Source organism: Prionailurus bengalensis, chromosome B4, assembly GCF_016509475.1.
Source record: "Prionailurus bengalensis isolate Pbe53 chromosome B4, Fcat_Pben_1.1_paternal_pri, whole genome shotgun sequence".
NCBI classification, from domain to species: domain Eukaryota; kingdom Metazoa; phylum Chordata; class Mammalia; order Carnivora; family Felidae; genus Prionailurus; species Prionailurus bengalensis.
In genome coordinates, this window is record NC_057358.1 from 117,094,635 (window position 1) to 117,122,209 (window position 27,575).

The 27,575-nt window shown below is 42.7% G+C and overlaps 1 protein-coding gene and 1 pseudogene across 1 annotated transcript; both read right to left on the minus strand.

Moving 5' to 3' along the window:
• Window positions 1-27,463, minus strand: HAL (histidine ammonia-lyase). The gene is made up of 20 exons (XM_043562178.1): window positions 27,151-27,463; window positions 26,473-26,533; window positions 26,338-26,365; window positions 25,929-26,003; window positions 25,763-25,835; window positions 25,605-25,671; window positions 25,258-25,295; window positions 24,538-24,663; window positions 20,424-20,563; window positions 19,033-19,080; window positions 18,234-18,381; window positions 17,381-17,476; window positions 17,221-17,279; window positions 16,052-16,132; window positions 13,148-13,213; window positions 12,899-13,064; window positions 10,285-10,419; window positions 5,551-5,659; window positions 5,382-5,451; window positions 1-2,204 (listed from the first exon to the last, which is right to left on the minus strand). The coding sequence occupies exons 1-20, from the start codon at window positions 27,395-27,397 to the stop codon at window positions 2,064-2,066; spliced, it is 1,974 nt and encodes a 657-aa protein (XP_043418113.1). The 5' UTR covers window positions 27,398-27,463; the 3' UTR covers window positions 1-2,063.
• LOC122474084 lies at window positions 2,359-2,476 on the minus strand (annotated as a pseudogene).
• Window positions 27,464-27,575: the final 112 nt, after the last annotated feature.

Consider the following 27,575-nt stretch of genomic DNA (forward strand, 5'->3'; position numbering starts at 1 on the left):
TGCTATTCATAATTAGAAGGTTTAATCAAAATATAATAATCCAGTAACCAGATCCAGAAATGAGACTCAAGTTTAAAGTAGTAATGAAAAGTGTCTTGAATTGTTCAGGTTATGTTTTTGATTTCATGTATAGTGGTAAATTGTTACAGTAATGTTCTGCAAATCACATGCCCATTCCATTGACTATTATTCTTCCAGATTGACTTGGGCTTGAGAATGTGACTTGCTTTGGCTGAAAGGACACTAGCAAGTATGGCAAAGTAGAGGCATAAAAGCCCTGAGGCTTTGGGGCTTGCCCTCTGGCTGCCCTGAGACGACAGGTGAAGCAGCTCAGATGACCTGCTGGGGATGAAGTCACAGTACCATTAACTCTTGCTGCTACTCAGGGAGAAAGAGAAAGGACAAGGAATCAATTACACTTTCTAAAGACACTTTGTTAACAATCATTGAGGAAATCTTTCAGAAACTCGATTAACTGCAGTTAGAATAGGCTTTCCCCAAAGAGGTGCTAAACTTTGTTATAAAAATCTAAGAATATAGTGACAACATAAGACAATTGAGACTGAGTTTATTCTGTGTTTACCTTGTACTCTCTTGGAGGCATGTGATAATCAGTTTCTAACAGAGCTGTATCAAAAACTCCATAATAAAGTGCCCCAGCAGACGAAAGTGGCTCGTGGGAATCCAGCCCTCTCCAAACTGGAGTGAAGAGCCGTCATCAGACTGCTGGGTATACTGGCTCCACTGCAGTTAGTGGCTAAGAATGAATAAACCTTACTCGTGCATGTTACAACAACGCCAAGAACAACATTTCAGTAAACAGGTTCTCAGCACATTTTTTTGGTCACTGAATTGATGTAGGCAACAGTTTTCACTTCTGTCTCTGCCTTTCCTATGGACAGATGCAATCTAAAAAGTGAAAACTCTATTGTGAAAGGTACTGTTGGACCCATTTTAGGCTTTAATCAAGTAAGCAAGCTGGCAAGTGTGTCTGTTCTTTCCCTGGCCTCCTGTGGTTTTTAGAGGCACGGTTTCAGACTCCTGCGCTTGGGGTGCCTTGCACATATTTGCACAAATGGATGCAAAATGGAAGGTTAAGATCTTCCCACAGATCTTAACCTTGGGAAGCCAAGAGGTCATCTGACCCATCCTTCATCCAAATGATTATACTTAAGCCTTCCCAGAAGATCCCTTATCTTATTTTTTGAGGAAAAAACAGACTGGGTAACACATCCAAGGCCCCATCGACCTTTATCAATAGTTCCTCATTTTAATGATTACCATGACAGAGAAGGGGTTGGCTAACTTTGAACATAAAATTCCCTATTTGTGAGACAGGAGGTTCCTTAACAAAGGGTTACTATAGGAATGTGAGTACAGTACTAACACATAGGAAGAAAGTAGTAATACTAACCTCTAACTCCAGTTTAAGCATCTAAGATTTCTTTTGAGATATATAGTGATATTTGATAAATATCACTAAGGGCCACTCCAATGGCAATCTCTTTATTCACTCCTCAGCTCCTTTGCACAAAACCTCTTGTTGACCTCTTGACTAGACTATGATTCAATCAATAGAAGAAAGAGAAGCTTAAGGACAAATTATGACTTCAAAACAAGTTGTTTATCAAGGCCTATTAGAGAACATCCGCCATATTGTAGTGTAATTCGATCAGTCAAAGTTATCTAGTGAAGAGCTTGTCAAACAAACAAACAAAAAAGATTTACAAAAGTCTAATGCATTTGGAAAAGAATACCATCAATCTGTTTCCAGATACCATTTGAACTGTTTGAGTTCAAATAATGTTAAGTGGCCTGTGGCCTGTTAAGAAAGAAAGAAAACTATAATCTGAAAACAGCTGCCGTGTCTCAAACCAAGTCAACACGAACACAGCGCTACAGTCAGCAACTAATACAGTCACCAGCCTAACCAAAGTAGGTTTTAGAAGAACGGAATAAAATAATGGGTTGATCTACCCAGGGAAGTTCTCAGGTCTTTTCCTCAGCATAATACTGCTTGCTGTTAAAGTACCATCTGATCTGCTAATCCATGACAAAGCCCATTAAAGATCCCCAGACTCTGGGATTTTGATGAAATTCTTATGTAGGAATTCCAGTGAAAAGGCCGTTGGAGAAACTGGTCTGGATTCTGGAATATGTTCCATTCTGTATTTTTCTATGTATGGTGCAGCTACTTCCCAAACCTGAGAAGGACAAAACAAAGTCAAAATGTTGAGGACACTGTTCTCACATGCCATGGAACATCAACCTCGTAGGACCAAAACGTCTATCGCTGACTAGACACGTAGCGGCTGTTTCCTTGCTTTTGTTCTAAGCCATTTGACATACGATCTGCATCAACTGCTCTTTGGTTGCATTAACAGATTTTAAAATACAAAGTCTGAAACCTTTCTACTAGCAATAATCGCACCTCGGATAAACCTCATTGGCAACGATACTGCCACTGCGCAAAGCTAGTCTGAAACCTTTCTGGAGTTACCATGAAGGTTTTCAGCTGCTTACTCTTCGGAAGCAAAACAAGCTAACACATACACAAAGCCTAGAGAATTCAGTGTGGACAGCATTAAAGAAAGTTGCTCAAACGATGACCGTGTGTTTTCTAAAACAAGCTTTGAATAAGGCGGTGGATTTCCTCATTTGCCAGATTTCCATGCCGGGTGTGCTCTATTCCTTACACCCTTGCTACTCAAAGTGTGACCTGTGGAGCAGCAGCAGCATCTGGAACAAGATCCCCAGGAGATTCACACGCACATCACAGTTTGAGAAGCGTGCTTCAGACCCTTGTTTATACCTCCACCCACCAACCTATTCTCTTTCAAGCATCATGTCTTCTCACGTTAAGGTCCTGGTTTTGGTTTACAACTGCTTTTTATCAGCTTGCTGCCAACAACCAAGGAGGATTTCCTATTCTTTTGTATAACCATAAAAAATATATTCTTTCAAAGGCTAACTTCCTCGAAAAGATACGTGCATCTCCAGGTTTAATTGCAGCATTATTTGCAAATGGCCAAGACGTGGAAGCAACCTAAGTGTCCACAGACAGATGTATAACAACTCCACCCAGTCTTAAGAGTTAACTTGAGTTAAGGTAACACACTTCTTGCTTGCCCACCTAAGGCCCTTGATCTATAACAGAATTAATTGGTTTCTTTTGAGATTTGCCGACCACTGGCCTTGGGGAATAAAGGACCAAGAACTTTCCCTGCCGGCAGAGGCCAGCAAGTATGTTTGAAGCCACCTTGGCTTTCCAACTAGCCCAGCAATGTTTTAGCAAAATGTTTTTCTTTTTTAAGATCACACAGTGATTATTGACCTCCCTTTGGTCATCTGTGGATCTTGCCCTCCTTTGCAGAAAGAACAAAGTACTCTTGGGGAGCCTGGGTGGCTCAGTCAATTGGGCGTCTGACTTCAGCTCAGGTCATGATCTCACACTTCGTGAGTTAGAGCCCCGCAACAGGCTCTGTGCTGACAGCTCAGAGCCTGGAGCCTGCTTCAGATTCTGAGTCCCCCTCTGTATCTGCCCCTCCCCTGCTCACGTTCTGTCGCTCTCTCTCTCTCTCAAAAATAAATAAACATTAAAAAAATATTAAAAAAAAAGAACAAAGTACTCTTGCACAACCTCTGGGTACCAAGAAACCAGACTTCCTTGCAGCTCCCCCCACTCCCCTGGGCATCAAGAAACTGGAACTTCTTCCACAACCTCTAAGAACTGAGATAACTCTGTAGCTGACATCATTGAGTCTGCATGTAAGTAAGAAATGTCATAGACCACTGCATTCTCTTAACTGTTTAACTCCCTTTAAATACCTCTGTGCTAGGCAGAAACCTGGGAGTTGGCTTTTGGACAAGAGTCTATTTCTCCCCAGGTGGCTGGCCTCCTGAATAAAACTCATATTCCTTTCTAATCAAAACTCATCTCTTGAGTATTGGCCTTTCAAGCGATGGACAGCTAAACTTGGTTTTCAGTAACAAATGAATGGATAGAGACAATGTGGTATGTATGTATGTATGTATGTATGTGTGTGTGTTAATCATCCATAAAAAAGAAGGAACTCCTGGCATTTGTGATAACATGGATAGACCGTGAGGGCAGTATGCTAAATGAAATGAGTCACAGAAAGACAAATACTGTATGATCTCACTTATGTGTGGAATCTAAATAGCAACCACAACGGCAAAAACTGAGCTCATAGATAGAGGGAATAGATTGGTGGCTGCTAGAGGTGGGGGTGGGGGAGTTGGAGGGTGAGCGATATGGATAAAGGGGGACAAAAGGTACAAACCTCCAATTATAAAATAAATAAATCTTGGGGATACAAAACATGATAACTATAGTTAATAATACTGTATTGTATATTTTAAAGTTACTCAGAGATTAGATCTTAAAAGTTCTCATCACAAGAAGAAATTATAACTATGTATGGTGACAGATGTTAACTAGATTTATTGTGGTGATCATTTTGCAATATATACAAATATTAAGTCATTAGGTTGTACTCCCGAAATGAATATGTTATATGTCAGTTATATTTCAATTAATAAAAAAAGGCCAACCTCTCTCATCTACCTCTCTATGTGCACCAAAGTTGGCAGCAAGCAAGGGGCGTCCCCTCAAAGGGTGTAGGGCACACTTAGAAATGACAGATGTGAAGATCAAAGGGAAAAATCATTCTCCAAGAACAGAGCAATGGTTCCAGGGGAAATCAAGAAATTCTAGAGAACATGATACTCACAGATTATTACAAAAGGCTTAAAGAACTTTAAAAAAATATATTTAAAAAATGAGTCAGCCTATGAGGCATCTGTCCCTATCAGAGAAATCTCTAGTCAATGAAACCAGAGAAAATAAGCAGTAAAGAGAACCTGTAGTACCTCAATCAGGTAGCATCACAATCAGGGTGATGATGGGGTAGGACACCCCACGGCACTAGACAGACCTATAGACCTTTGAAGTAAAAACCTGGGACTTCGTTTTCTCTTTGAGTCTATTTAATCATTGGACCAGTTGGAGGTGGTGGTGATAACGTACTTTTGAATGAAAGAGAACACTCTTGGTGAAGGGGATCCATGAAACTCTCATCTCATTTTTTCTCCCCATGAATACCTGTCCCAAACTCCATTTAAAATCATTTCAGTTTCTAATCATTAGATATTTAATGTTTGGGTGCAACACAGGACACTTAAGTGGTTATCAGACAGCTTTTTAAAGTTGCACAAGAAGTTGCCCGAGTTCCTTTTTGTTCACATCCAAGGCATAGACGAGAAACAAAAGAATAAGACAATATTTCTTCACTCCCGACTCCCACTTTGCTTTCCCATAATGACCCAAAACTAAGAAATAAGCCAAGTAGCCAACTTGCCTTCTGTTCCAGGAGCAGCCTGTGCGCTGCCTCAATGTCTGGGGCCATGAAGCGATCTTTTATCCAGGGCCTACAGAGAAAGTACATCAAACCATCAGCCAAACATTCACCACTGCCAGGGTTCACAGATCTGAAATGATGGCATCTCCAGGGACCTGTTTGACTTTACCTTACAACAGAGCGCACCAGGTCATATACTTTTTCCAGAGGAGTAGTTGTTCTCAGGGGGCGTAGAAACTCTATGCCCTGGCAGGCTGCCAGAAGTTCGATAGCCAGCACTACAATAAGAAAGGTGGAGGGATGATTAAAGCCTGACTTCGTGCTGGGGGGATATAACTCACGAGGAAGTCGACACTGCTAGCCAACTAAGAGATAGTTGGTTCTCTGTCTAGTGGTAGAATAAAGCTGCCTTGGTGTTTGGTTACCATCTTAAATTTGCTTTTCTAACCTATTGGCTGTATCTTTAATGTTAAGAAGGAGAGCGCTATCCAGCTAAATGTCTTAGTCCCCCACTTCCTATTTATCTGATCAAGATGGATGATATCTTTGTCCTATTTCCACCTTTGCATAAATTTCAATTTGTTTTTAGTCTTGCTATTTCTTTTGGCTTGAAATACCTGGCAATAGACTTTCATCAAAGGATTGAAGGAGCCAGTGCATGAGCAAATGAGTTTTTTGTTAGGCTAGGACTAATTCTATAGTGCTCATTTCAAATTTTTTTTTTCAACGTTTATTTATTTTTGGGACAGAGAGAGACAGAGCATGAACGGGGGAGGGGCAGAGAGAGAGGGAGACACAGAATAGGAAACAGGCTCCAGGCTCTGAGCCATCAGCCCAGAGCCTGACACGGGGCTCAAACTCACGGACCGCAAGATCGTGACGTGGCTGAAGTCGGACGCTTAACCGACTGCGCCACCCAGGCGCCCCTATAGTGCTCATTTCAAACCTTCAAACTCAAAGGCTCCCAGGCCCATTAAAACTGAAATTCTAGGGGCGCGTGGGTGGCTCAGTTGGTTAAGCATCCCGACTTGGGCTCAAGTCCTGATCTCACGGTTTATGAGTTTGAGCCCCGCATTGGGCTCTGTGCTGACAGCTCAGAGCCTGGAGCCTGCTTCAGATTCTGTGTTTCCCTCTCTCTCTGCCCTTCTCCTGGTCCTGCTCTGTCTTTCTGTCTTACAGAAATAAACATTAAAAAAATTTTTAAAAATGTAATTCTAGAAATTGGTACTTTGCCAACTTTTGGCTTCTTGATAAAACAATCCTTACACAGGTTTTTCCTAGCTAAGAACTTATTAAATGTACCATACCTTGTGATTGGCTTTGAATATTGACATCTAAGTTTCTCTACATTTGGATTCCATTATTTGCCAAGAAAAAAATAGTTTAGAAGCATAAAGTTGATCAAACCATTTAAGTGGTTAACTGAAAATATTTGACTTGAATATTTGTATTGAAAATATTTGACTTTTCATCTTAGAATTTATGAATTGCATCACAAACTCACATCTTAGAATTTATGAATTGCATCACTTGTCGGTGAGTACAGACAAGTCACAATAGGAGAGGATGAAATAAATGAATCTATTTTGGACCTGGAAGAAACTTTACATCTTCTAGTCTAGTCCCCTCACTTCATATGTAAGGTATTGGAAACTTTAAGAAGTTGATCTGGGGTGGACAGGGAAGGCATCTGAAGTGAAATCTGCACAGCTACAAAGATAGAGGGAAGAAGTGAACCATGTGAAGTCCTTGGGGAACAATGTTGCAGGCAGAGAGACCAGCGAGGACACAGGTGCTGAGGTACTGGCAGGTACAAGAATAACACTGTGGCTCCAAGGTATCGAATGGAATGGAGACAGGTGCCAGTGAGAGCCAGAAGCCAGATCACGCATGATCCTGGTAGGCTACAGGAAGGGGGCTGGGTTTTGTTTTGAGTACGATGAGGAAACTTGGCAAATTTGAGCAGGAACGTGGTGTGATCAAAATTACATTTTAAGAAGTTCACCCGGGTTATTGTATGTGGTGACTATGGAAGAACTGTAGTAAAAACAAGGAGATATCAATCAAAAGGAGATGGTGGTGCCTTGATTTGGTGTCTTTTGACACTAAGGTTAATTTGCTGAAGAACTGGCTAGAAGATCCGATCTGGATAGGAGTCTGATAAGGGTGTCTCCTTAACCTTCTGGCCAGAGCCACATGTTTAATGGGGAGACCATCTCAAGAATGGACATTAGGAACACAGTCCAGTAGGCAGTTAATAACCAGTGTTGGTGAGGATGTGGAGAAATCAGAACTCTCAAACACTGCAGATAGGAATGTAACATGGTGCAGCCACTTTGGAGAATAGTCTGGCAGTTCCTCAAAAAGATGGAGGTCAGTCACCATATGACTCAGCAATTCCACTCTAGAGAAATGAAAATATACGTCTTCATAAAAACTTGTACACAAATGTCTATGGTAGCATTATTCATATTAGCCAAAAGGCAGACAAAACCCAAACATCTCTCAACTGATGAATGGATAAACAAAATGTGTTAAATCCATAAAATGGAATGTGTGGCCACACAAAGGAATGATGTACTGATACATGCTACACCACGGAGGAGCCCTGAACACATTATGCTGACTGAAAGAAGCCAGATACAAAAGGCCATATATTGTATGACACTTACGTGAAACGTCCAGAATAGGCAAATCCACAGAGAGAGAAAAGTACATTAGTGGGTGCCTAAGCCCGGGGACAGGGTGGGACAACAGGAGAGGGATAGGTAAAGGGTACGAGGTTTCTTTCTGAGGTGATGAAAATGTTCTAAACTTGGTGGTGGTGACGGCACAACTCTGTGAATATACTAATAGCAACTCAAGTGTGCAATTTAAGTGGGTGATTGTATGGTATGTAAATTATATCTCGATCCAGCTGTTAACAAGAATACTCAGCTCTCCCACATTTATCTTCAAATACCGTAGTGTTTGCTTATCCGCTGTTTCGCTTTCCACAGTTTTGGTGGCCTGCAATCAACCACCCTGTGGAAGCAGGTGAGCCTGATGATTTGTCAGGTTCCTCTTTCTGACGAATCATCAGGTCAATAGAAGCCTGACGCTACGTCACAAGGCCTGCGACATTCACCTCGCTTCATCTCGTCTGTAGGCGTTTTATCCTCTCACACAGTCACAAGAAAGGGTGAGTACAGTCAGGTATTTTGAGAGAGTTCACATTCGCATAACTTTTATTTCAATATATTGTTATAATGGTTCTATTTTATTGTTCTTGCTTATCTCCTACTGTGCCTAACTTACAAATTAAACTTTATCATAGGTATGTGTGTATAGGAAAAAACATGGTATACGTAGGACTTGGTACTACCCGTGGTGTTGGGCATCCACAGGGGGTCCTGGAACGTTTCCCCTGTGGATAAGGTGGGAATTACCGTAGTGATACTCTTGTCAGCCAACTGCTTCCAATACAGTTGCAAAAACTTAGGAGCTTAGATAACTCCTAAGGCAATTCCTTTAAAAAAAAAAAACAAAACAAAACAAGGGGGCGCCTGAGTGGCTCAGTCGGTCAAGCCTCTGACTTCTGCTCAGGTCATGATCTCACAGTTTGTGAGTTCGAGCCCCGCATCGGGCTCTGGGCTGACACCTCGGAGCCTGGAGCCTGCTTCGGATTCTGTGTCTCCCTTGCTCTCTGCCCCTCCCCTGCTCGCGCTCTGCTCTCTCTCTCTCTCTCTCTCTCTCTCTCTCTCAAAAAATAAACGTTAAAAAAAATTAAAAAGCTCAACAAGGGGTGCCTGGGTGACCCTGTTGGTTGTGTGTCTGACTCTTGGTTTCAGCTCAGGTCATGATTTCGCAGTTGGTGGTTTTAAGCCCTGCATCAGGCTCTGTGCTGACAGTGAGAAGCCTGCTTGGGATTCTCTGTCTCCCTCTTTCTCTGCCCCTGTGCAATCTGTCTCTCTCTCTCTCTCTCTAAATACATACATACATAAACTTAAAAAACAATAAACAAAACAAGCAGTAATTTAGAAGGCAGAGAGAGGTTGGCCTAACGCACTTCCACCCTAGAAGTATCTGCCAGAAGGTTTGGATCTGAATCTCGTCAAGCCTTTAGGAACAACCGCAGTATACAGGGAATGCAAGGGCTAGAGAACAAGTTAAAGGTAACACCATAAGGCAGCCAACAGGTAAATGCAGAATGTCAGTTTCTAACAGAAGACGGACCTGGTTTTTTGTTTTTTTGTTTGTTTGTTTGTTTTTTTAATCCAGTCCATGGCATGAAGAAAAAAAAGGGAGAGGGGACTGTTCTAGATAAAAAGAAGCTTAAAGCCTTTAACACACCAAATTTAAAATGTGGGCCTTAAATCTAGATTTGAAAAAAACCCACCGTAAGGGCATTGAGATAATTGCGAAATTTTGAATATGGACTTATCAGTGACCCCAAGACTTGTTGACTTTGTTGGATGTGATAATGGCATCAATGTAGATAAAAATGCAGGAAGAAAATAATGTGATGGGATTTGCTTGAAAATAACTTGAGAAAAGTAAAAGAAAAAATGAAGCAAATGTGCTGTTGAGTCAGAGTGAGGTATAAATGAGGGCTCATGGTACTAATCTCTCTACTTCTGAATATGTTTTAAATTGTTTGAAAAATAAAGCCAACCAATAAACCTGATAGGTCAGCAGGTGTGGTTCTTAATTTTCAGCGAGCATCAGAATCACCTGGAAGACTTCAACCAGATTGTTCTGCTCTCTCCCCTAGAGTTTCTACTTTAGCAGGTCTTGAGGGGGTGGTGCCTAAGAGTCTGCCTTTCTCACAAGTTCCCAGGTGATGCTGATGCTGCCTGTTTTGAGGCTCACAGATGTAGAAGTTAATCAGAGAGGCTTGCCATCCCAGACTGGCTGGGTTTACCTTGTTCCACATGCTCGATGACCCGAAGTGCCTTCCTTGCTGCCCATCCTCCCATGGAGACATGGTCCTCTGTGGCCGCGCTGGTGGAGAGAGAGTCCACCGAGGAGGGGTGGCACAGAGCCTTGTTCTCAGAAACTGCAAGAGGCCGTGCAAGTTAAACATGCTTCTAATAGGAAAAATGGTCATGTTGGCTTCTCCCCGTGCCCAATGTCATGGAGGAGCCCCTCCAGGAGCTCTCGGTTGTTATCCAAGCACCAGATGGTCCAAAATTATTTTGGGAAATGGAAGCAGGTTGGGTCTGTATCAAAGTGAGAAGGACTTGGAGCCAATAATGAATTCTGAGATAAGACCAGATGGGAACCCTAATAGTACAAAGCCCAGTTGAAAACACAGGAAACATTTAGCATGCTAGGGAGACAAGGAAAAAAAAGACGTGATGGTCTTTTCTAAGTACTCAAGAACAACTGACTGGTACTATCACCAGAGGCGGCCTTGGAATTCAGGGTGGTGTTTGGGGATGGAGACTGGACCCCAGATCTTGAGCAAGGATATTTTTCAGTTCAGACTGTTCAGTGATTATATAAGTGGAGGCAGTGGGTTAAGCACAGGCTTCATGAATGCCGGAGATAACTTGGGGAGGCTGGGGAAATCCTAGTGATGGCCTGGATTGGTGTCTCCCAAACTTTATTGTGCATATGACCCGCTCCATCTTGTCAGAATGCAAATGTTGAGTTTTGCGTGGCCTGAGATTCTGATAAGCTCCCAGGTGGTGGCTGGAATTTTGGCTTGAAGACAACACGTTAAATACGGAGGACCTAGATTCCAGAGCTCCTCCCCAGCTCCAGAAGCCAGGGAAGGCCAAACTCAGAGCGTTTTCTTCCCTACATTTTTGACCCTGAGAGTGGCTGAGTGAGACTTCAGTTTTCTGTGCCATAAGGGGTCCTGAGATAATCTAGCTACGTGAACTAGGGTGGTCAACTCGTCCTGGTCTGCCCAGGACTTGCCAGGTTTCAGCACTGCAAGGCCCAGGTCCTGTGACCCTTCACCTGCCATTAGATGGATAAGCAGGCTGTAGTGAGGCTCATTCAGAAAGAGAAGTTACATGTCCCCCCAAAAGAAAACTACCCATTTCATTATAAAGAAAGCAAGTTGAGCGACTTCAATAGGCAGTTTAGGGAAGCCAAACACATTCAAACGAAGCTTTCTGAAGTCCCTAATATTTTCTAGAAATCAACCGCAACCTCCCTATGTTAATGTGAGAAGTTGCTGTCCTTTAAGGGAGTATTTTCATAACGGGGTTAAGTGAGCAAATAGAAGATCCTCGACAGAGGACATCATGAATTCAGGGTCTCTGTTGGTTTTATTGAGTTTCCATGTGAGGCTTGGTGAGGAAAGGGTTAGGAGTAATCCTAATAGCAACTAATATTTACTTACTGCTTAGAGACATGCCGGGCATAGTTCTAAGGCTTTATATCCATTAATTCATTTAACTCTCAAATTAGCCCCATTAGGTAAATTTATCACCCCCATTTTACAGAGGAGTAAACGGAGGGTCAATAGGATTAAGAAACTTGCTCCATATCACACTCCTGGTAAATGGCAGAGCTGGGATTTGGACCCAGAGTCTAAGCTCTTAATTAACCATGTGATCTCCTGCCTCATGGGTAGGTTTGTCAGAAAAAACACAGATGCTCAATTAACTTTGAATTTCAGATAAAAAACAAATAACTTTTTAGTATAAGCATGTCCCAAATAATTCAAGTTTAACTGGACATCCTGCATTTCTTTTGTTAAATTTGGCAGCCATATTAGGATTATGTACTCATTAAAATGAGATCTGCATTAATTGAAGTGAGAGCATAGATTTGAGAACAAAAATGCCTGGGTTTGAATCCAGTTCTACTTGTGAGCCGTTCAATGTTGGGTAAGTCACCTAACTTCTCAGATCATCCGGTATTCATCTATGCAATGGGGGGTAATGATAGTGCCTTGCCTATTGTTGTGACTGTGAAGTGAGTAATTATAAATTAAGTCCTTAGCAGGTCCTTTGTACCAGGCCTTGTTCTGATGTGTTACTTAAAGTTTTAATTCAGAAATCAGTGACACTGAACCTCAGTTCTCATAGAAGGCATCTTGCTTCTTATAAGCATTTTTGCATATTGTAATCACATCTTTATGCTCTTAGAGGTCAGTATATCTAATGAAATGTATCCAACGTTTAATCATCCAGGTCCGTTCATGTTTCACCTTAATTATGGATATCTTTGTCTTTTTCCTTCTGATAGTCCCCAAATTGCGATTAGGAAAAAAGCTACAAACATGACATTCGTATGTGACGTCAAATTGCTTCCTACAGAAAAATTGTGGAAACCTCATTATTTACAAACTCATTGGGGTATTATTCTGTTTTACTTCAACTTTGTTTAGATTTTATTATATATATATATATATATATTTTTTTTTTTTCCTAAAATATGTCAGGCTTCCTTCTGCATTTGTATTGAGACAGGTAGGATGCAAGTGAGGTGGGGAAAAACCTCATTCAAGGACAAAATTTGACACTTTCAGATAAAAAGGACGGGCTCGCGTTCTGAGAAGTGGGCAGTGTTCTTACCGAGGGCTGCAGCTGTACAATGTGCAATCATGAATCCCGAGTTCAGACCACCCTCAGCAACCAGGAAGGCAGGCAGCTCACTGAGGGAGGGGTTACAGAGCCTTTCGATTCTTCTTTCACTAATAGCAGCAAGCTCATGAACTCCAATGGCCAAATAGTCCAGGGCCTAGAAAGAGTGACTCAATTCAGTTGAATTGAGCCTAAATTGGAATATGCTTTCAGGGTCAGGAGCAATTCTAAAAAGCTTACTTTGGCTGGGTATTCACCATGGAAGTTTCCTCCAGAAATAGTCTCTCCCCTACTGGCAAATACCATCTTTCAAAACAGGTTAAGGCTTGAATATAACATTTGCTGATCACTGCAAGTAGAGGTCTCCCCCACCATCCGAAAGTAGAGCGTTCCTATGATAATCTTTTCTAAACCAAAATGGCATAAAGGGAAGAAGTGCTTACCATTAATTTACATGGAAAATTTTTGAGCATTCCCAGACCCTCAAAATCACCTCTTTTAGCCTTCTGATACCAGAGGACACATCTTGCTAATGGATGCACAAAATAAATTAAGATAAAGCACAGATGCTCATACAGTTCAAAGCCCTGGCAGCCTGATGCTGAGATGCTGAGTATAGTTCCCAGGGAAGGAGCTCGGTGATACTGCTGTTACCGCTCAGATTTCTTTCAGTCCGTGAAAACAAGTACTAATGTAAGTCTGTAATGCAGACTTTCAAGAAGCAGGGGATACCTGTGTGACTCTTTTCCCAACCCACTAATTTGTAACACTGATAGCCCTTGTACAAATATGGGTGGGGGGAAAGAGATTCTCTCTACAAGCAGTTGTTGACATAAAGGGACAAAAACCCAAAAACAGCAAAACAAATATCCCAAACCTTAATGATGAATCATGTACACCCAACGGGGGGCCAAGAAAACATGAAACATCAATTTTTTTCCCCTGAGATTAGAGATTCTCAAGCACCACAACCATAGTAATTTTAGCGGTTAGTAATTTCCCTCGAAACAGTCTATATCTGAAATTAAGAAGAGAGACCGGGACGCCAGTTTAAAAGCAAATTCTTTTTGGCAGGGGGCAATGTGAGCTTGTGCTCCGTAGAAGAATTTGCTGAATGAAGACTGTTGATGAGCAACCACCAAATTGTCTGGAACAATCAATCCTGGGAACGTTTTCAAACTCTCTACTCAGTGATCCTATGCCAGCATTCACAGCATATGGCAGCCAATAGGCTGTTGCAAACCAATCTAAGTAGGAGGCAGCTTAGACTCCCTGCATATCAATGCCCTCAAGGATCATTCCTTTGTATCATGCACTTCACTTGGATCAACAGGCACTCAGACAAAAGGCAGTAACAGATCCTCCTTGCAGATTCCAAACAGCTAATTTTCACCTCCTGGACAAGAGAATATGATCTATGAACTAGGAACTCTGAGACAGGTTCTGACTTCCAAGGAACTGGAGATGCACGTATTACACTAACTTAGTCAAGTTTGGAGTTACTCTTTTCTGTACATATATCCGTGAGCCTATTAGGCCCAATGCTGGCTCTTCTGTACCAAGCCACCCCCAGTCACAGGCCTCAGTCTTCTCTCCATTCTCTGAATCCTTATAGCAAGTAATATCTGCACCTATTTAAAACTTAAGCGTGTTCTGTTGTTCTCCAGTTGTTCCAAATTTGGTTGCTGGCTATCAGATTATAGCAATTCGAATTTAGTTCCCATAACATCTAGCAACTATGTTAATAGGTGCTCTATATCTACAACAGGAAAATTCAGAAGACTATTCTTTCAAGTAACACCACCATTGTAGGAGAACTCTCAAATATGGCCTTATTGGAATGTCATCAATAATTAAGAATCTTTAATTGAGAAAGGAAAAGACTGGTGGCTGAAACTTTTGCTGGGGCAAGTGGTAGTGTAAGAATTTAGTAAGGAATTATCCCTCTCCCATATCCAGTAATTTAATGGCAATTCTTTCTTTGTTTTTTTCATTTTGTTTTGTTTTGTTTTACTCTATAAGATACCCTTTCAGGTCTAAATTATCTAAGTGTAGAAAGGATGCCTTTCCTCACAGTGGCAGAACTGACAAGAACTGACAGATGAGACAGACTGCATAGACTTCATGAAAATTCTAGTCCATTTTGGGGGGTGAAGTATGTTGAGGTGAGTGAGTTGAGGATTACTTAGTGTGGGTTTGACTTAACTGTAAAACAATCTGAGAGGACATAAAACACACATCCTGAAGTAAACTTGTCAGAGAAACCACACTAAAAGGGTCTTGTGATGAATCTTTCACAGCTGTTGTGAAACCTGTCTGCTAAGCTAAGCTGTGAGCTACTTCCAGGGTTGCTAACTCAATACTTTGTCCCGTATTAAGAACTGAGGCCGTCATGGGATAGGAAGGCATATATTCCTAAGGGTTGGGTGGTCTTCAAAGGCAGTACTGGGTACCTCTGTGACAACTTTGCCAGTGTGACTCCCAAGTGATCACATCAACGTCTGGGGGAACTATACCCTCAAAGAATATTCCATAGCAAAAACAAGATGGCTCTAAGATAACCACACCATGAAGGAAAGAAGGGCTGCATCCTTGAAAAATAGAAGCATTCTTACTATTCTCTGTAGAAATATGGAAATACTGATTTGAGTACACTCCATGTCAAAAATAAAAACTTGAGATGAGGAAAGCCATAACTCGTTAATCAATACTTTGATAAGTGTTAACAAGCTGCCTTCTGTTTCATGCGTCACAAGAACCGGGAAGTCTTGCATAAATGCAAACCTACCCAGGATCCCCATAATCAAACTTGTGATCTCGGTTTTCATCTTTCTATCAGCAATCTCAGCACTGGGTTTTAGGGCAAAGGTTTTCATGAAACCTCTCGGCCAATGCCGGAAATATGTGCGTTAGCTTTTAATGAGTCCATTTGGAAAGCACAGCGTGTTAGTAGTCACTGAAGTGAAATTAGGTTCACAGACCTGCCCCGCCAATCATCAGCTCTGAGGTTCCTCTGAACCTCAGGTACTTAGTCTATGAAATGGAGTAACAACAGAGACACTACACAAAAGGATCGCTTTAGCATATCTAAAAATTAATAGCTTGATTTCTATAACTACAGTTTAGTAAGCAGTCAAAAGATACAGGATTGTCTGTTGCACTATTAAGTTCTGTGGTAATGATGTTCTTCACAAACGCTATTGTGTCATTCACCACACCATGCACCTAAAATACAAGATTAAATGAGTTAATACATTGAAAACACTGATAATGGTGTCTGTCACACAGAGTCTGATATTCTTATTAGAATAGCAAGAATGTTTTTTTTAATGTTTATTTATTTATTTTGAGGCAGAGAGAGAAAGAGAGAGAGCAAGCGAGCATGAGCAGGGGAGGGTCAGAGAGAGAATGAGAATGTCAAGCAGGCTCCACACTGTCAGTGCAGAGCCTGATGCGGGGCTTGAACTCATGAACCATGAGATCATGACCTGAGCCGAAATCAAGAGTTGGACACTAGCCAACTGAGCCACCCAGGCACCCCCAATAGCAAGGATGTTTTAAACTGGGATTTATTTGTACTGTAGGGCTAATTTAGCGATTTTCCATAGACGTTTTTGATCAACTAGCTAGAATAGAACTTGATGAGTTAAAGGAAACAGGGTATTTATTCTAGGGAGGACCCTATTACACTACAGAATCTGGCACCAGATCAAATATTGTTTCATTCTTGAGTTGTGTGTTAATTTCTTACTCAACTAATTGCCATTCACAAATGAGTTATAACATTTGCAATACTGGATGCCTCATGCCCACTCAGGTCTTCTGCATTGTTTTAGTCTAAAGTTAAGCCTCACAGATTTATTTATGGTGGTTTATATCTGCTTAGTAAATGAAGATAAGGTACAACCATGATGTGCACTTAATTTTGATTAGACTTTCCTGCAAACATCTCTGAAAGCTGGTTCTTGCTATATCTAGAAGGGAGAACCAGTAAACTTCCATTAACTGGTTAGGATGATGTTATCACTAAGAATTTTAAAAAGTTACGGCACTAAACCAACACAGCAAGTTGTCTCTTGTGCTTCTGTACAAGGCAATTGAGCAAAGCACTTCAAAAGGAAACAAACAGCTTAATATATAATAGAAGCTAAAATAATTGGACAAAGGGAAGTATGACACACATAATTTTTAACAGAGGCAGTAAAGAAATTTGGATTATAATTGACCATTACATGACTTTTTAACACTTACCTCTTTTTCTTTTCACCCCTCCCTGAAACGGGAAAAAAAGAAAAGGCTTTTTGTTTGTTTACCTGTGGACAGCAGCGCAAGGTATATGCGTCCTGAACACGATCACAGAACCTGTGACTTTCTGTGGAAGAGGTGGAAGGGATAGCAATTTTTTCAAAGTTATCAATTTTTTCCCACAAAACATAAAACCAAATAAGCTCGCTCACAAAAACATCCCCAGACCTGCTATTTCAGAAGGGTGGTGATCCGAGTCCAAGAGTGACCGAAACCGAAAAGCCACTTCAACTTGCCCACGATGAGGGCGAACAGCATGAATGTCTAGAATTGATGGAGAACAAGTCTGAGCACTTCTTCTTCCATTAGCACGAACTACCATTGGTGATGGTTCAGGACCATCCATGGTGCTGACACAAGCCTTCAAAATCCCAGGGGTTCTTACCACCACTCACAGTTAGAACCTCAACACCAAAAGCAAGTTTTTCCTTTGACTGTACTCTTTCGACTTTAAATATCCGAGTGCAAACTACGTGGTAAGCCCCCTGGGAATTCAACTCAAGACCTTGGGCCTACCCTAATTTAGGATTTAGGCTCCTTATGGAAGGAACCTCCACAGTGGCCAATTTTAGACAGTTTTACATCAATTTTAGGCAGATTTCTGTCCTACTGCACAGAATGGTAGGGAATCTTTCAAATTCATTACTTTCCAGGTAAACTACAACTTCTATGGTTTTTCTCTCTCCATTTTCTAATGGAGACCAACTTTAATCCTACTCTACTTCTAAAACCCTGTGAACAGATTCCTAAGACAGTGCACAGTTTGATGGGAGTTGGGCCTGGATGATCCAGAACACTGGGTGAATTCTAGAGTCAGCATCTGTAAAATGTGGTCATTCCAAGGATCAAGCATGGCATAACTTAGATGAAACTGTGGCAGTATTGTGTATGCCATAGGCCCTTGGGTTTTCTCTTTTTCCCCTACCACGCATCCCCACCACTCATGTTTAAAGACCTGGACCAGCCCACCCAACCAGCTCTGAACGACTGAATAGCAACCAAATGGAAGAACCATGCTGACCAGTATCGAAGGCTTTGGTGGTGCCTTTCAGCACCTCAAGGGTCAGGGCCGCCACGATGTCAGCCTGACGTGCAATAGCACTGGCTCTCTCCACAGCTTCGCAGCCCAGGGAGGTGATCATCTGTGTCCCGTTGATGAGTGCCAGACCCTTTGGAAATAAAGAGGGAAGTTCCTTGCTACATTTATTGTAACCTATGTACAAGTTGATTTCATATCTTTTGCATCCCTAAGAGAAAAGTTAACCCGTCAGCTGAAGGACATTTATTTATGTTTTCTAAAGTGCAAGGCAGTAAGACTTATTTAAGCACTTGAGGATTAAATGCTATCCTAAGTGAAATTGCTAGTATAAACCTGGCAAGTGGAATACATGTTAAGTATCCCCATTCTCAAGACAACAATGAACGTCCAGTGTAGCTGCATATAAAATCTTTAGCTCCTAATTACGCAGCATTTCTTCCTTAACTTGTCATCATTGTGGACAGGACATCCTAAAACATTTCTGGCCCACAACTCTTGGCTGAGAGCACCCTGAGGAATCTTGACTTATAGCATCTGTTAAGGATCCTTAGAGATCCTGATTGGAAGTTTGAATTAAGTAAGAGAACCCCAACCCCTAAACATTTGTGGCGGGCAGAATCTTCTGAATGCTTATAGATGAGTCCTTTCTTCAGTGGCAAACTTTTAACAAACATGAAAGCCACATTTACTTTAAGAAATCAGTGAGACCGATATTAAGACTGAAAATAGTATATAAATAAAAACTTGTTAAAATGAATACATTTTCCTTGAATCTCCTTACCTCTTTTGGTTTCAAAACAACTGGTTTCAATCCATGAGCCTCCAAGACCTGCAGAATGATTAAAAAGATAAAAATGGGTATCAAATGAAATACTAGCCTTTTTCTAATTTCATAAGGAATCAATAAAATATCCTTAAAGCCTAAAGATCTGTCTTATAAAAGAGCAGACCTCATAAACTGGTTCTGTTCATCCCCCTCTGGTCTATTCTCTAGTTCTGTTCTTTAATCTGAAAGCAGACTTATATTTCACATAATTTTTGTACTTAAATCAGGGGCGTTAGCGTCTACAGAAGTAACCCCGAATTTTGGGTTTTAGGTCCTTTGTGTTCAGTTTCCACATTACTGACTCACTTTTTCTTCTGCTGCTTCCTGAGTACATGTTTACAGAGTAAGAGTATGTGAAATGCCCTAGGAGGCAGGAAGTAGGTAGGATAGCACAAAGGAAGGGCAAATCGCATTTGGAGGGAAAAGAACCAGGGGAGCAGGGATGGAAGTTTCCCAGAGGACTTATCAGAGGGAGGAACAGGAGTGAGTGAAGAAGAGAAGAATGAGCACGAGCTGGTCCCTCTGTCCCGGGCACAGCACATCCCAGCTGTAAGGAACCCCCAGTTTCTGTAATGTAGAACTTAGTGGGAGGGATTAGACCAACAAGACTCTTATAAACCAGTCTAAATTTAGACTTTATTCTAAGGACAATGGGAAGCATTACAGGCTTTAGCCGGGACACGCTTGAATTTGCTGTGTGACGGTGGCTGGGAAAACATTGTACAGAGAAATAAAGATCAGGCTTTAGGGAAGAAAGGTGATTTGGAACCCGTACCCTCCTAAGGATTATCTGTTCCCTTAACTTCTTCCTTCCCCTGGGTCCTCTGCCCCTTCATTGGGGAACCTCTCTCAGCAATTGACCTGGGATGACACCTCAAATAGTTCTTTGGGCTGCTCTGATGGAATTTGGAGATGGATGAGGAAAGCATTAAAGCTTTACCAAAAGCAAGCCCTTCTGATTAGCCATTGGGGTGGAAGCTTGGAGGAAAATGGAGCCTGCTTTCCAGAGGCCATACAGCAGGTACTATGATCCACAGCGCTATACTGTGAGACCAGCAACTAAATAAATTTGCAACAGTGTGTGGCCTCCGGGATAGACACTGGAAGATTTTTGGCTGCAGAATAAAATGCTGGGATTAACACTGACTGCTGTACCTTTTCACCAAGGTGACCATCAAGTCCAAAGGGCCAATAGTAAAGCATGGAAGCTAAGAGCCTTACCTAGTTTGACTAATGGTGGCTCCCTCATGGGGTTGCTGTAAGGATTCAGTGCTATAAAGTATGCAAGTGCAGCCGGTGCCCAGCCTAGGGAGATTACTGCAGAATGTAAGTTATTAAAGTCTTACGTATTTAGCATCAGCCCAGCCACTCTTTGGAGACCACATCTTCCCTTCTCCAATTAGCCCAAGAGCAAGATGAGAGAGAGGCGCAAGGTCTCCACTGGCACCAACCGTTCCTTTCTCTGGAACGTAGGGCAGGCAGGAGGCTGGGAGAGAAGTAGGCACCAGTTACTTGTGGCTGTCTTCACTTTGACAGCGAGACCAACCTCTCCCAATAGGATGTAGTATCACTTTATGGCACAAATACCTGGGGAAAGACAGTTCCCGGAGCACAACTGATGCTTAATGAACCTGGCTGCACTGCTATTAAAAAAAGGCAGAGGGGAATAAGGGTGGGTGGGAGAGAGCACCTTCCCAATAACAAAAAGCCTTCCTTCCCTTATAAGCTGCTTTAAGTTTAGACTATAAAGATCTGTACTCTGAAAATTATAAAACATTGATGAAAGAAATGGAAGCCAACACTAACGGTATGACATTTTGTGCTCGTGGAGCGGAAGAATTCATATTGTTAAAACGTCCATTCTACCAAAGCAATCTACAGGTTCAGGGCAATTCCTATCGAAACACCAATGGCATTTTTCACAGAACTGGAGCACAGAGTCCTAAAATTTGTATGGAACCACAGAAGACTCCAAATAGCCAAAGCAACCTCGAGAAGGAAGAACAAAGCTGGAGCTATCACAATCTCAGATTTCAAGATACACTTCACAGCTGTAGTAATCACAATGGTGTGGCACTGTCACAGAAACAGACAAACAGATCAACGGAAAGACTAGGCAGCCCGGCAATAAATCTATGCCTATATGGTCAATAAATCAATGGCAAAGGAGAGAAGGATACATGACGGGGAAGACAGGCTTGTCTGATGCTGGGAAAACTAGTCCACTTCCTCACACCACACCCAAAACTTAACATGAAATGGACTAAAGGCCTAAATGTGAGACCTGAAACCATAAAACTCCTAGAAGGAAAACATAGGCAGTAATCACTTTGACACTGGCCTTAGCAACATTTTTTAAGATATGGTTCCTCAGGAAAGGGAAGCAAAGCAAAAATAAACTACTGGGACTATACCAAAATTAGAAGTCTTACGTAATGAAGGAAACCATCAACAAAATGCAAAAGCAACCTACCGACTGTGCGATGTTTGCAAATGATATATCTGATAAGGAGTTAATACCCAAAATATACAAACAACTTACAGAACTCAACATTAGAAAAACCAGATAATCCAATTAAAAAGTGGGCAGAGGGGCGCCTGGGTGGCGCAGTCGGTTAAGCATCCGACTTCAGCCAGGTCACGATCTCCCAGTCCGTGAGTTCGAGCCCCGCGTCGGGCTCTGGGCTGATGGCTCAGAGCCTGGAGCCTGTTTCCGATTCTGTGTCTCCCTCTCTCTCTGCCCCTCCCCCGTTCATGCTCTGTCTCTCTCTGTCCCAAAAATAAATAAACGTTGAAAAAAAAAATTAATAAAAAAAAATAAAAAGTGGGCAGAGGCTCTGAATAGCCATTTTTTTTTAAAAGAAGACATACAGAAGGCTGACAGACACATAAAAAGATACTCAGCATTACTAACCATAAGGAAAATGCAAATCAAAACCACAGTGAGCTATCACCTCACACCTGGCAGAATGGCTATAATAAAAAACTCAAGAAACAACAAGTATCGGTGAGGATGTGGAGAAAAGAGAAACTTTGTGTACGGCTAGTGGCGCAGCCCTGCGGACAATGTATGGAATCTCCTCAAAAGATCAGAAACAGAACTACCACATAATCCAGTAATTGTACTATTAGCTATTTACCCAAAGAAAATGAAAACACTAACTTGAAAAGACATATGCCCCTCCTATGTTAATTGCAGCATTATTTACAATAGCCAAGACACGGAAGCAGCCCAAATGTCCATTGCTAGATGAATGGGTAAAGGAGAGGTAGTATTTATATACAATGAAACACTACTCAGCCATAGCAAATAATGAGATCTTGCCATTCGTGACAATGTAGATGGACTTAGTGGGTATTATGCTAAATGAAAGTAGTGAGACAGAGACAAATACCAGTTCACTTATACGTGGAATCTAAAAAACAAAATAAAGTAGAAACAGACTCATAAATACAGAGAATAAACTGATGGTTGATGGGGGTGGGGGCATGGAGCAAAATGGGTGAAGGGGAGTGGGAGGTACAAGCTTCCATTTATGGAATGGATAAAGCATAAGGATGAAAGGTACAGCATATGAAACTTTTTTTTTTTTAAGTTTAGACTCTTTCCTAGGGACATTACAGATTTTAGCCAGGACATGCTCAGATTTGCTGTGTGAAGCTGGTTGGGGGACACGGTATATAGGGGACTAATACAGATCAGGCTGCATGGAAGAAAGGTGATCTGAAACCCGTATCCACATAAGGATTATCTATTCCTTTAAGTTTTTCCTCCTCCTTGGTCCTCTGCCCCTTTGCTTTTACTGTGCATGTCCTAATCAGACCTAGAAATTTTTAGGAATTGTAACAATGTATCTTAAAGATCAGGAGTTAGCTGTTGTTCATTACAGCCTTGCTTCTAAGAACAAAAAGTTAGAACTGATGTCAACATAGAATTAAGAGACTTTTGGGTGGCTCAGCTGGTTAAGCATCTGACTTTGGCTCAGGTCATGATCTCATGGTTCATGGGCTCTGTGCTGACAGCTCAGAGCCTGGAGCCTGCTTCAGATTCTGTGTCACCCTCTCTCTGTGCTCCTCCCCTGTGTGTGCTTTCTCACTCTCTTGTAAAAATAAACATTAAAAAATTTTAAAAAAATAATTAAGAGACTCTCATATAACCAAAGAGTGTGTGCAGTCATTAAAAGCTATTGGGGGAAAAAACACTATTGGAGAATGTTTGGAAACATGTAAATTTTAACATTAGAAAAGAATTATAAAATGCTCTAGAGGGATAAGGCACACCAAAGTATTCACAGGGGTTCTCTGAGGAGGTAAGCACAGACAGCATAGTCTCTGTTTCTACTTTTGCCCAGATTCCTAGGCACCCAGCCTACTACCTCACCACCACTTATAAACAGACATGTACTGTTTTGGAGGAAATTCTCAGTTAAAAAAAAAAAAAAAAGTCCTGTTCTTTCTAAAGTAAACTCAGACTCCTATAGCAGTGTGTTTTCCATCTGTAGATAAGGTTAGTGGCATGAAGCAATGCCATCCACAGGCCAGCTTCCAGATCATAGTTCACCTAGGGAATTCTCAGAACTCTAGGGACCCAGGGGGGTCCTAGACTGACCCATAAAGCATAGGTAGGTTTACAACCAGAGATGTACTATCTGCGATTGTAGGGAAGACCAGGGTGGGAGAAGGGACAGGTGGTGGAATCACTACTGGTCTGCTCAGCACAGCCATGTCTACCCATAGATACCCCATACACCTTCACCCCAAAGAGCTTCCCGAGCCTGCGCTGATCTATGATGTTCATCTTTACCTGTGAGAAGGGACGGTGGCCTCCTAAGCATTTCAAATCTTGTCTCCACATTGGAGTTTTTCTACCCTGAGAAGTAAGCTCCAAAGAGCTGAACTGTATTGTATCCTGGCAAGAGATGGCTTCCTGGTCCAGAAGCAAGTCTTTGATCTCTTTGATGCTTCTGTTTTATCTTTGCAAGAAGTTAAGTTTCAGTTATTTAAGTCTGGGTATTCCACTATCTGGGGAGCATTAAGATGTCAGATTCCTGGGCACTAAGCAGAACTACTGAATTGGTCTTTGGGATGGACATCCAGGAATCACTGTGTTTCCCAGATGATTTGATGCAACTTCTCTAACCACATCTGGGCATCGCTGACTTAAAAGTTCTTTCCAGCTCTGAGCTTTGGGCCAGACTTGAGGGGTTTGTTCCAGACTTAAAGATACCAAATACTAAGTGAAGGGTGATGAAGTGTGAGTTGAAGGTACACAGGAGTAAGCATCTCTGTCCCCACCCCTGTCCCCTCAGGTAGTCTCCTTCTCACCAAGCCCATTTCCATTTGTCTCCATTATTCTATGTCATCTTGTCTCTGTTAGTCGTCACCCTGCCATCAACCAAGTCTACCTGTGGTATATGCCCAGCCTCAGGGGAGGGTCAGTCTGGGGATCCATGGCATTACCATTGAATACTTCGATAACTTGCTTGAGGGTCTCCAGGGAAATGCCACTGTATCCTTTGGCTAAGACATTGATCCTTAAAGCCAGGAGCATCCGACATCTCTCAGGGATTAGTGGTTTCCCAACACCTGCAAAACGGAATTAATGTTTTCTTCTAGAAATCTTTTCTACCTCCATCTCTCAAATCATTTTCCATTTCAGTCCAGTCTCCTACCACCGTCAAGAAGAGACTTGACTCAGTCAAGGCGCATTTGCACTGCCCTCCTTCCTGATTGTCCTGTTTGTTAAAGTCCCATCTTCTAGAAAAAGGAGAAGCCCCAGTTTTGCCTTCTCAGTTCTCTTTCCTAGAATGCTTCAGTGAGTCCCACCCTCCCCAACACCCTTAGAATAGCATCCAGACTCCTCAGCACAAGCTCCCTTGCAATCAGGTGGGACTGGATTCTTGACATCTCACCTCATCCTGACCAACTCATTCCCTGAGTTCCAGCCTTAATTTCGTTCCCTAAATACACCACTCTTGACATGATAGTATAGCTGCTCCTGCCCCAACCCCATCTCTCCACCTGGTCCATTCCTTTTTCTCAGATTCAGCTGAAAGGTGGTCTTGTCTGATGCTTTCCTCTTTCCCCTCCTCCCCTGAAGCAGAATTGGCACCAGTTCTTGGAATGCATTAGCTATTCGTGGCTGTTACAGGATGCCTCACTCTGTTTGGAATGATTTACCTGAAGAATGTGAACGTACTAGGTTGACCTGCAGCTCTCTGGAAGAGAAAAGGAAAAAAACCCTCTTAGATACCTTGCAGTGAAAACGTTTCCTCAGCTGGGAAAATGAAGGAAAGAACAGTTGAATCTTTGGAGGGGCAGAACAAGGCAGCGTGATGCAATGTAAGAAACCAGCAAGCCTGTGTTTTCAAAGCCAACTCGTATACAAGTTAACAGGAGACTTATCCTCCTCATCTGTAAATTGGGGCAAATGTTAATTATTTCTCTTGTTGAAAGAAGTCTCAAAGATGGGGACAGGTGGCATGTGAATGCTTGTGTTTGCTAAGGAGGGTGGGAATTAGACTTACTCTAGCTTATTGACAGGAATTATAGTTCTGGCAAATTTCCCAAAACCTGTAGTGATACCGTAAACAACTACAACAAAAAACAGACATTGTACAATTAGATGCAGGCCGTTTTGTTTGGTTAATAAAAAGAATTGTAGGACACAAAGAGAAAACAATACCAGTTTTTTCTTTTATGATGCTATCTATGACTTCCCTGGATTTTTGCACCTTCTTTTCCGCAGTTGGGGTGAGCTAGCAAAACATTGGTCAAAGCAGAGCATGTTGAAAACTTCCATACGCAGTGAAAGAGGTCAGAGGACATCCTTCCCCTGCCCTCCCCCATACCTTTATTTTGTAGTATCCTTTTCCCAAGTTGACCAGATCCTCTGTGGTCAGGCTGTCCCCATCTAAGGCGATGTACTGCACAAAAGAAGGGAACTTCCATGAGCTTGAGCAGCTTGGCGCTTGAACAAGAGAGTAGGGAAGCCTCAAGCAAAACTACATTTTGACACCCAAGAGATTTTACCCTTGCTCTGACACATTCACGTCCTAGTTTAAACGACCGCTTGCTCAAGAGGAGGCTGAGTAAAGAAGGCTAGCAATGGAAGAGCATAATTAATGCATTTGCCTACTCCACTGAGCAGGATAAAGCCCCGTCCTGACAGTGTTCACTCAAAAATTTTGCTGGCTCCACACCTCCTTAAGTGAGGGGGACTTAATTTTCTTTATAAACAGAGAGCGGCTGGAAGTTTACCTTTTCAGGCTCCCGGTATTTGCTGTATCTGAAGCCAGGTAAAGGAAAACACTGGGTAGCGTGAGAAAGCCCCCACCCCATCACTGGCAGGGGCAGCCCCCCAGCGCAGACCCACCAGCCTGCAGGAAAGGATACAGGTAAACTCCTTCTGGTTGTGATGGAATGAAGTCGGGAGACATGGCATCCCCTTCTATAACTGAAACAAGAATGCAAGACAGGCTCCTTACAGATGGCAAAGGAGACGCGCATTGTTGCTGGTAAACCAAGAAAGGGCTCTTCCACTGCCTCTGACTTCTACAGAAATGGCTGCTTTAAAACCACTTCAGAGGCCTTCAAGTGTTCCTAGCATCTTTACAAACGACAGCGAAATGCAGAGATGCAGGTATCAGGCGTGGACCGGGGTTTACACGGAAGTTCAAGATCTAACGCCCACCCCCACCCCCATCCTCACCCCCAGCTGTATTTTGTATTAAATCTGAACCACTTAGGCCACTGGCCTCCAGTCCGCTGAGGTGCTTTTGAAGGGCAGAAGGATCTTCAAAATGATTCTGTACCTGCAGAGGCATTCAGATGTTGCCTTTGCTACTTCCTAGCGCTCGACTCTAGGTAAGCCACCTCATTTCTGGGTCTGCTGCCTCGTGGTAAAAGGGGGATGAGAATCCTGCCCTCTCCAGGTTATTGTTGGAACCTAAGAGACAGCACGACCCCCCCCCCCCCCCCCCGGCCCCTGCCCACGGAGGGCAGAGAGGACACCGGGACCTCCTTCCCAGGGATGCTGGGACTGGACTGGGCCGCCGCCCTCCGGCCACTCACCCACTTCCACGAACTCGTTGTCCTCCAGGGCCACCTGAAGCGGGTCCTCGTCGTCCAGGAGGCCCAGGCCTTTGCATCGGCGCACGAGGAAGCGCACGTCGTCCACCGAGGCGAAGCCGCCGTTGTCTGGCTTATTCTTGACGTACCTCTTGATGGCCTCACGGCCCAGCCAGCCCACCGTGAGCTGCGCGTCCCGGCAGGGCACGGCCAGCCATTCCCCGCGCACGTGCACCGTGTACCTGGGCATGGCTCCGCGCGACCCGAAGGAGGCCCTGCCACCAGGCCGCCTGCTCCTCTGCCTGGGCAGGAGCCTGGCGGGGACGGTTTTATCTGGGAGGGACTTCCTAGGTGTGGTCGGCGGGGAGGACACCGCTGGACTTTGAAAACACGCCCCTTCCCTCGCCTTAACTCATCCACACGTTGGA

Bases quoted from the DNA above. Each gene is read 5' to 3' on its own strand.
- HAL (XM_043562178.1), bottom strand. From the start codon at position 27,397: ATGCCCAGGTACACGGTGCACGTGCGCGGGGAATGGCTGGCCGTGCCC. The intron at 26,534-27,150 runs GTGAGTGGCCGG...TTCTTGTTTCAG, and splicing joins CAACGAGTTCGTGGAAGTGG to TTATAGAAGGGGATGCCATG. The intron at 16,133-17,220 runs GTAAACAAACAA...CTTGTATTTTAG, and splicing joins CCTTGCGCTGCTGTCCACAG to GTGCATGGTGTGGTGAATGA.